Genomic DNA, 10,221 nt, shown 5'->3' with positions numbered 1-10,221 from the left:
TTCTAATTGTTGTTTAATTCATACAAACTATAATAAACCTTCTAATTATATTCTTGGGAGTTACACGGCGCTAGTCTATTCACTTGTTCTAGAAGGGCCAAAGGGAGAATCAAATGTGGTGACATATACCATCCCTTTTTTTGGATTTAAGGCATCAGTTTTGTTTGGTCTAGGGGCTACCAATTCTTTTGTATCTAGTACGTTTGTAAAACTATCTAGATTAGCATTAAGACCCTTAGAAGTTGGTTTGGTAGAAGCTACTCTAGTAGGAAAAACTGTAGTATGTAAATGAGTGGTTTGCGGATAACCCGTAAACATTTGCAGAAGGATTCTTTTAAAAAAAAGCTTGGTAGTATTTGCCATGCACGGTTACGACATTATCCTAGGAATGGACTAGTTGGTAAAGCATTACTCTAGTATCGACTGTGCTCGAAAGCAAGTGACGCTTAGGCCTTGGGGAAAAGTATAAGTCACGTTTGTATGATCAAGAGTAAGGTCCCTACCTTCCATCATATCAGTAGTTTGGGCCATGAGGCTTATCACAAGTGGAGACTAGGCGTTTTTGGCAGTCGTCACCAAAATTGTGAAGAAGAAGGAGATGGACTTGCAAGAAATTCCTGTAATATGAGACTTTTTGGATTTCTTTTTCAACTGACTACTTTGGGTTGCCACCTGAAGGGAGGTTGAATCGGAATAGAATGTGTTTCGGGTACTAGTCCTAGATCGAAGGCACCCAATAGGATGGTGCCAATGGATCTTAAGGAGTTGAAGATCCAATTGCAGGAATTACTCGACAAGGGTTTTATCTACCCGAGTTCATCACCATGGGGAGCATTCATGTTGTTCGTTAATAAGAAGGATGAATCAATGAGGATGTGCATCAATTATCAAGAGCTAAATAAGGTTACGATCAAGAACAAGTATCCTTTGTGAAGGATTGATGATTTGCTGGATTAGCTACAAGGAGCTAGCGTATTCTCCAAGGTCGACTTGTGGTTAGGCTACCACCAAGTCAAAGTAAGGGAATAGAATGTTCCCAAGATAACATTTAGAACTCGTTACGGACATTACGAGTTTCTGGTGGTGTCATTTGGATTGACTAATGCCCCTACAGTATTTATGGACACAATGAATTGTATCTTCCACAATTATCTATATCAATTGATAGTGACCTTCATTGACGAGATCCTGATTTGTAAAATGATTTGTTTTAAAAATCAGGAGGAGGGCGGAATTCACCTAGAAAAAACTCTGGAGAGGCTTCAACAAGAACAACTTTACGCCAAACTCGAGAAGTGTGAGTTTTGGCTAGGTAGCATGTCCTTCCTTGGACATGTGATCTTTAGAGAATGGGTATTGGTAGACCTTGAAAAGGTAAAGGTGGTGGTTGAATGGGGAAAGCTGACCAGCGTACACAAATTTTGGAGTTTCTTAGGACTTACTGGTTATTACTAATGCTTTATTGAGGGCTCTTCCAAATTGTCAAGGCCCTTGACCGCTCTCATAGGGAAAAACGCTCGCTACTTATGGATGGACAATTATGAAGAAAGCTTCCACGAATTAAAGAAACAGTTAGTGTCAACGCCTGTAATAATGTTACCTTAGGGAATTTCATGGTTTACAGCAATGCTTCAAACAAAAGGACTAGGTGGGTACTTATGCATAATGGCAAGGTGATCGCATATGTCTCACATCAACTGAAGAGTTACGAAAAGAACTATCCAACGCACAATTTGGAATTGGCGGCCGTTATCTTCGCTCTTAAGATCTAGAGGCACTATTTGTGGCGAAAAGTGCAAGACCTACATGAACCACATAAGCTTAAAGTATTTATTCACTCAGAAGGATTTGAACTTGAGGCAGAGAAGGTGGTTGGAATTGATCAAGATTATGATTGCAAAATAAATTACCACCGAGGTAAAGCCAATGTGGATGCCGACGCATTGAGCAAAAAATCAACAATTGAGCTTGCCACTATTGGGATTTCTCAACCTCAGTTGATAATGGAGCTCAAGAGGTTGAAGTTGGAAGTCGTTGGCAAAGGCATACCTGCACTTCTATCCAGCATGGTGATTCAACCAAAATTGCTAAAGATGATTAAGATTGGTCAGATTGATGATCCAGAGTGTTAAAGGATCAAGCAACAGCTTGAAGAAGGGAAGGCCCAAGAGTTTCATCTAAGGGATGATAAGATGTCACCCATTTCAAACAAGTATGTGCGCTAGGAAGCGAGGAACTGAGAAGAGAAATTATGAACGAGGCTCACCATTCCTTATACACTGTACATCCTGGGAGTACCAAATGTACAAGGATTTGAAGGAAACTGGTGGAGTAAGATGAAGCGAGGTATTGCCAAGTACGTCGAGCAAAGCCCCACATGTTAACAAGTGAAGGCAGTACACCAGAGGTCGGTAGGAATGCTCAAATCGCTACTCGTGCCCAAGTGGAAGTGGGATGAAATTGCAATGGAATTCATATTGGGTCTACCAAGAACATCAACTGGGCTAGATGCCATTTGGGTGGTTGTGGATGGTTTAACAAAAAGTGCTCATTTCATCCCCATGAAGGTGATGGATCCAATGGAGAAATTGGCAAGGTTGTATGTTCAGAATGTGGTACGACTTGACAAAGTACCTTTAGCAATCATTTAGGATAGAGATTCTCAATTGACTTTGAGATTCTGGAAGAGTTTGTAGAAGGAGATGGGGACAGAGTTAAAGTTTAGTACCACCTTTCACCGGTAAATTGATGGCCAGTTGGAGCGAACCAATCAGATCTTATAAGATATGTTGCAAGCCTACGTTTAGGATTTCAAGGGTAGTTGGATTCAATATATACCTTTGATTGAATTGGCTTATAACAATAGTCACCAAGCAACTATTGGGATGCCACCTTATGAAGCGCTCTACAGATGAAAGTGTCAGTTGCCCTTGTATTGGAGTAATGTCAGGAAGCTATAATTATTGAGCCTTGAAATGATTCAGAACACTCGAGGCAAAGTAGTCCTTATCAGACAAAGGATGACAGCTACCCATAGTTGGCAAAAGATTTATGCTGATAATTGAGAGGGATGCTAGAATTTGAAGTAGGGGACCAAGTACTTTTGAAGATATCCTCAATGAAAGGTGTTATGAGATTCGGGAAGAAGGGAAAGTTGAGCCCTCGATTTGTTGAACCTTTTGAGATTACCTAGAGGGTGGGGAAGCTAGCTTAGTGAGTCACCCTATCGTTAGATCTGGCAGGGATGTGGGATTTCTTCCATGTTTCAATGCTAAGGAAGTATATCCCTAACACAAATTTTGGTGGTCGAGTATGAGCCGTTGGAGATTAAAGAAGGATTGATGTATAAAGAGATGCATGTGTAAATCCTGAAGTTAATTACCACGAATGCAAAATATGAAGTTAATTAATTTCACTAGGGCATCACAAAAACATCTAGGTTTACTATCTTAGGATTTTATGTTGAATCATGCATGCGTATTACATGGGTGAAAAATATAAATTGACTCCTAATTTAAATGTGTGTGTGTGATCAATAATTCACCAAAAAATAAATGTGAAAAAGTAAATGAGACAGATATTTTGGTGACGAAGTGGAAACTCTTATCCAAGAGAAAAACCATTTCGGGGCAGCCAAACCCAAGAAATCTACTATTCAGACGACAAAGCTAGTTACAAGGCAGTAGTACTCATATAATCCAATGCAGTAGTCGTACCACAAACTCTGACACGTACCTATACGTGAATGCTTCCCAACCAGACCTCCTATCTTAAGGGGTCTTCAATGGACTCCTTTAGCTTAGGGCTCCTCCCTAAACTAGATTTCAAGTTCATTGAATCACACACAAAGAAAAACTCTAAGGCTTCGTTTGGTTCGTGGAATAGACCCTTGAAATGGAATGACTATTCCTAGTCATTCCTATGTTTGGTAGGAGTCTATTCCTTGGAATAGTTATTCCCATTAGAATACCTATTCCTCTAAAAAATGAGAGGAATAGCTATTCCAATGGGAATAGACTAGACTTTTTAGAAAAAAACTACTCTTATTTTTTATTTTATTTTTAAAAAAGAAAAAAAAAAAAAAAAAAAAAAAAAAAAAAAAAAGAAGAAGAAGAAGAAAAAACGAAACCCCAACCCCCCCCCCCCCCCCTTAACAATGGCTGGCCGACCACCCAATGGGGTGGTCGTCCATCCACATATGGCACCATTTGGGGGTGGCCTAAGGTCCCTCGGGGGTGGCCGCGGCCACCCCCGGAGGCCACTCTGGGGTGGTTGCGACCACCCCCTGGCTATTTCGTGGGTGGTGGTCGGCCACCCTATAGTTTTCAAAATATATATATATATATATATATATATATATATATTATGTGGGTTTTTTTTATTAGTAATTTTGATTGTATTCCAATTAGAGTATATGAGTTGTTACCAAATTAAATATTAAGAATAACAATTTCATTCCACCACCTTCTATTCCTAGGAATAGCTATTCATTTTCCTAATGGAATAGTCATTCCGCAAATCAAACGAGGCTTAAAAGAGCTAGTTGATCTCACAATCTTTGCCTAAACACCCTCTTTTAGCACAATGGAGTTTATATGATACTCCTTACAAAACAATAGCCTAAAAGCCCCTTTAAATAGATTTTAGAAACCTTAAATCAACACTGATATGATTTCACTAGGCGGCGTTTGTACTAGGACAGAGGACGTCTAGACGTTAAGCGTAACCGACTTCAAATAACACGCTTTTCTTCAGAAGTCTTCAGTAGCGCGTCCGAACGACATAGCCCTAGTGTCCGGACGGTTGCATGCTGTCTTCACTGTTGCCAGCCATCAGTTTGCTATTCGGCCACCTGTGTGAACAAGTGCTCTAGGGAGTTGGTGTTCGTTGGGCTGTCCGAACATCAGTGCGAACATGTGCTCTCTGTGATTGGTGTCTACTGAGGTGTTTAGACACTTCTTCGAACACTGGTGGGTATCCAGACGCTTCCTCTGGCCGTCCAAATTGTCACAATGGAAACTGCCTTTGCTGAGCTATAAGCGCATTAGAATCTTCCTCGACTTCCGAAAATTGACTTTCTTGATACTTGTGACACTGAACTTGTCATATTAAGCCATTTCCATATTGGAGAAAATATTTTGAATATCTATGGAAAAATCTCAGAATTACAGTGGACCTGTTTCAGTAGTACTTTAATATGGTAGTAATTTTGTCAACAGAATGTAGCCAATAAACTAACAAACTCCCCATTTGGCCATTCTGGGACAAAAATCACTTGACCGTTGAAAAATACAAAAACCGGTCTAAAATTAAAAATACTCCCCCCTTTTGTCTTATAAGGACAAAGGGTAAACATAGTATTAAAAAAAACACAGAGTAAATAGTACTAATATTCAAAAAAATAGGAATAAAAGTAAATAATCTCAAGAGTAGCTCAAATAAATAGAAGTTTGTAAAACAAAACAATTGTAAGATATGAGTGATCAAAGCACTCAATCCTCCTCATCATCATCATCCTCAGGCTCCAAGTGTTGTAAACATCTCTCGACATTGAGGTTGACTTGCTATACTCTGGCATCAAGATCCGAATACTGTCGCTGGAGAGTCTGTAGCTGGCTTATAATCTTGGAAAGCATCTCCTCAATTGCAGGAGGAGGGACAACCTGTGGGGAAGAAGCTGCAGATGGATCAAACTGGGCCGATGGAGCTAGTGGAGGAGACTCTGCTTCCTGTGGATCCTTATACCGTGGCAACTGGGCATCAGACTTCATAACTATGTGCCTGCCAAATGAATCCTTTGGTTTTTGCACCGGCTCCAGAGTAAGAATATCTGGTACATACTGCTGGCAGATCCTCAAGACCAAGCACCCAAAAGGAAGACCGCTCTGGTGATCACCCAAAGGAATAGCATCTATACGGTTGTGGTGGTAGCCACATCCGTATAAGTGAAAGAATGAGTTCACTATTTCAGTTTAAAACATACTGAGACCTTAGTAGTATACTAATCACTGAGTTTTCGCAAAGAACCGATTTTTCTTTTGTCTTACATGCACAATAACAACTACCCATTTTTATGAATTTCTTTTCTTGAAAACACATGTAGCTGATAATGTAAACACCGACTTTTAAGAAAACATTAAAGCATATTATGCAGTTGTGAACATATATAGAAGTTCCAGACATCCCACCTTGGATGCTTCTACATATATACCCAACTACACTATATTACTTTTGATTGGTAGCTCAAACATACGTGCACACGGTTACTCCGTTACGGATTCACGCATACACATAAGCCTTAAGCAATAAAACAATGGCATCTCGCTTAATTATACAAAGACCTTAGCATTACTAAAAATGGTTAATGTCTTATCTAGGTATATTGAAGCTCAGTGCCTTTGATGCAACAGTTCGATCATGCATGCACTGGAGTAGGACTCTGAGATACAAGCACGTCTCCGCTGATAAACAAATGAAAGTTTGCCTTTCTATACAAAGACATAACATTTTCCAATTCTGAGCAATGTAAACATCTATGTACGTTAAAGTTCAATGCTTTTAAACCATGCAACTAGTCGATAGAAATATACATATGTTCTTGCCCATTATGACTCATATGCATACCAATACGTGTAGCATAAAACTGCTATATATCATATCATGAAAACATCACACATATAAAAACAATGTTATGCATGCTTGTTGTTGTTCTCTGTTGGTGTTCCAATGGGGCTTAGGTCCCCCAATACTAGTTTATACGTTCCTATGGGGTTTAGGTCCCCCAATACTAGTTTTCCCTCCCTGACAAATACCATGGGGCTTAGGTCCCCCAATAATATCTGTTAGGTACCCTGGAGCTTAGGTCCCCCAGTGGTTTGTTTATGCTCAATGCTCATGCTCAAATATTATATATTTAATTTCATGATCATGTCTTTAACACATGTTTTCTTCATAAAACATAAACAATTTAACATGTCATTTTCTCAAACCTGCATAACATAAATTTCCAACCGCAGCAGGCATCAAATACATACATTTAACTCCCAACCCCAGCAAGCAGTCAAACACTTAAATCACAATTCAAATCACATTTCGCACACATAATTCAATTTGCAATAATGTCATTGGCATAATTTTCAACATACTCGAAACTACTCAAATCATCCAAAACATATATTTTAACATGTCATCGATTCGGTAAGAAAATCACATATTCTTTCATTTTATAAATTACTTAAAATGTAATACTTTTTTCAGTGAGTAGAATACTCACCTTAGGCCGCTTGTTCATTAACTCCCAATGACTCTAAATTCAACCCACAAAGTGCTGCTAAAAATACAATACATTGTATTGTTTAGTATTCTAGACAATAATTACCGTAAGTAGAACTTTGAATCGCTCAAGGGCTACATTATTAAATTACCCATAAAATTCTAAGGATTCTAGACAATTACCAATAACTTCTAATCACTAACTCAACCACAATAATGTTAACTAATAAGTATTTCCTCAGGGTTAAACTCACAAACAACACTTAAACAAAATACCCATAAGTTAGGGTTTTAGAGAAAACTTACCAAAACTTCACCAAACCAATACTCAAGGTTTGGGTAGCCTCTAGCAAGCTCCAAATAGTCAAACACCTAAAGAATATTGAGGATTAAATTCACATTTACAAGATTTTACCCAAAAATCTCCAAAACATAAGTTTAATGTTTTATCTCAAAATGATCGGTAGAAACGTAGATCCTAACGCATATATCACGTTCCGAAGTCGGATTTGAGTTTGGACCCTTGGATCTTCGTGAATCAAGGTTTTTGTATGAAAAACCTTAAGACAAACGTGTGGGTGAAGAGAGGAACCGGAGAAATGAGCCAAAAAGGACTCAGTTCCGCACTTAAGTCCAGGGTCGTCCGGACAAGACAAGTAAGTCGTCTAGACGCGTGCACACGTGGTGCTTCTTCATTAGCCGTGACACACTGTTCGGACGGGATTTGCTACCTTCCGGACACTAATCTGCAGCTGTAGTTGTTTGCTGGCTATTTGGTGTCCTCTCCGGACACCTATTCCAGAGAGTAATTTTTGTTCTCTGTAATTGGTGTTCGCTCACCCGTTCGATGGGCGTTTGGTGATTGTCCAAACACAAGTCCATGACATTCGGAAGCCAGTGCCAGAAGCACCATTTTAGGCCATTTTATGTGTTTTCTTGCATTTTCTACACTTCTAATTAATCCTAATAGTTCATTTACTTAGATTTTACACTTAAAACACTAAAGAACATTCTAGACATTACATCAAGAGTATAACCTTGACACCTACATTATTCTTGGACGTTCTTGGGCGTTGTAAGAACCCTAGGGGCGTTAAGGATTGTTTGGATGAGTGTTTAGGGGCTTGGAAAGACTCAAAATTAGTGTTAGGAAGCACCCGGATTGATCCTTGCACTGCCAAGCAAGATTGATCCCAGCCCAACAGGATCGATCCTAGCCCCTTAGGATTGATATTTGGTCCCTTAGTATCGATCCTAGCCATGTATGATTGATCTATAGTCCCCTGTTATCGATCCCAGCCAGTTAGGATTGATCCCAAAACCCTTAAGATCGATCCTAACTTTCTTGGAAGCCTGTTTTAGGGTTTCCAATGTGTATTTTAGGTTTCTAAGTATGTTTTATGTTTGTGATTAATGTTTAGTTGATTATAGGTTTATTTGCAGTGGAGAAAGTTAGGATGTCTGAGGATTCATCTGAGTGGTCAAGGTAAGTAAATACTTACGAAACTGGGACAAGAAAACCATTTTGAGCATGTTATGTTAATATAATCTGTCAGAGCTTTTATTTCAAATTCTCTATTATTATGTTGTGAGCCTACTGATTTTTCAAAATACTATTTATTGTTCTTTTCGTTAACTGTTGCTTAGGATAGCTAAATCTTTTAGAGACTCTTAGCCCTGAAGCTTTTGATCTTCTTATTGAGGTATACCTGGGACTATGTAGTCATTTCATTTTTCCTTTCCCACTCTAAAGGATTTTTCACTTGCTTTACTCTGATAAATAATTTGTTCAGTTACTTTGAAGTTGATGAAAAAACAAGACTTGGAGTTACACATATATGAAGGATCTAAACAGGTCATGACATCATATTATGGTGTCACAGTTGGATTCTACCAGGGAGCACGAAACTCATCCTTTTGTTTCCAATAAATACGTGTGTGCATATGTATATTACAAGTTGTGGCAGTTGTTTGTTTTCCTGTTACTAACGAGACAAGATAGTTTGAATTTTATGTAATACCTAAACTTGTTAAAGGAGTTGATGTATAGCTTTGTTATAGGGGTAGTAGTGCATGATAATTTAGTGAATTGTTGTCTACTTGTAATGTTGATTTTCTTGTTGTCATCATTTTTTACTTGACAAAAACAATTCAATGTTACTACCATACTGATTATTTGAATTAGGGGTGAAATAACCGCCCTCTAATAACCGTCAGCTAATCGCTAACCGCCTATAACTGCAAAACCGTTAAAACCGCTTTAAAAACTGCTAACCGGAAACTGCCCTTCGTATCTTCAAGCTCTTCCAGCTGGAGCCAATTGTAATCACATTTCCCACATATGCCTGGGCTGTTCGTTGACCACAGTTGTCTCACACTACTCCTCTCATGACTCATTTGACTGCTACCACACATCTTCATCCTTCTTATAGCTTCCTTCATGCCCTTCCTTCCCTATGCTATATGAAAATAAATATTGACTTCTAATTTAACTAAGTGTGTGTGTTTGTGTGCAACAAAATATCTTAAATGCGGAATTTAAATAAGACAAGATATTTGTTACGAAGTGAAAACTCTGTGAAGAGAAAAACCACTCTAGGGTAGCCAAACCCAGGAACTCCACTATCAAAAAACAAAGCTAGTTACAAGACACTCGTACTCACATACCCTTATGCAGTAGTCATACCTTTAACTCTGACACGAAGCCTATCATGAATGCTTCCCAACTATATTTCCTACCTGAAGGGGTTTTGATGGATTCCTTTAACTTAGGGCCGACCCCTAAGATAGACTTCATACGAGTTGTTGAGCACACACCAGCAACAGCTTGAGAGCTAGCGGATCTTCGATTCTCCTAAACACCCTCTCAAAGCTAAGAGAATTCAATACTGAATTCTGTACAATTGACAAGCCTAAGGCCCTTTATTTATAGGCTTTATAGAAGACCTA

General features: G+C 38.8%; 1 protein-coding gene across 1 annotated transcript; it reads left to right on the top strand.

Annotated features, from left to right (window-relative positions):
- The first annotated feature begins 741 nt into the window (after positions 1-741).
- On the top strand, positions 742-2,132 carry LOC133863261 (uncharacterized). The gene is made up of 3 exons (XM_062299218.1): positions 742-903; positions 1,222-1,444; positions 1,843-2,132. Exons 1-3 carry the CDS (start codon positions 742-744, stop codon positions 2,130-2,132), a joined length of 675 nt encoding a protein of 224 aa, XP_062155202.1.
- Positions 2,133-10,221: the final 8,089 nt, after the last annotated feature.

The sequence above is a fragment of the Alnus glutinosa genome, chromosome 3 (assembly GCF_958979055.1).
Source record: "Alnus glutinosa chromosome 3, dhAlnGlut1.1, whole genome shotgun sequence".
In the NCBI taxonomy this organism is placed as follows: domain Eukaryota; kingdom Viridiplantae; phylum Streptophyta; class Magnoliopsida; order Fagales; family Betulaceae; genus Alnus; species Alnus glutinosa.
The sequence above is the reverse complement of the archived record's forward strand: the minus strand, read 5'-3'. Positions and strand labels throughout refer to the sequence as shown.

Coding starts and splice junctions, on each gene's coding strand:
- LOC133863261 (XM_062299218.1), top strand. CDS start 742: ATGGTGCCAATGGATCTTAAGGAGTTGAAGATCCAATTGCAGGAATTA. Junction 904..1,221: donor ATTATCAAGAGCTAAATAAG/GTTACGATCAAG, acceptor TTTAAAAATCAG/GAGGAGGGCGGAATTCACCT. Junction 1,445..1,842: donor GAGTTTCTTAGGACTTACTG/GTTATTACTAAT, acceptor TTATTCACTCAG/AAGGATTTGAACTTGAGGCA.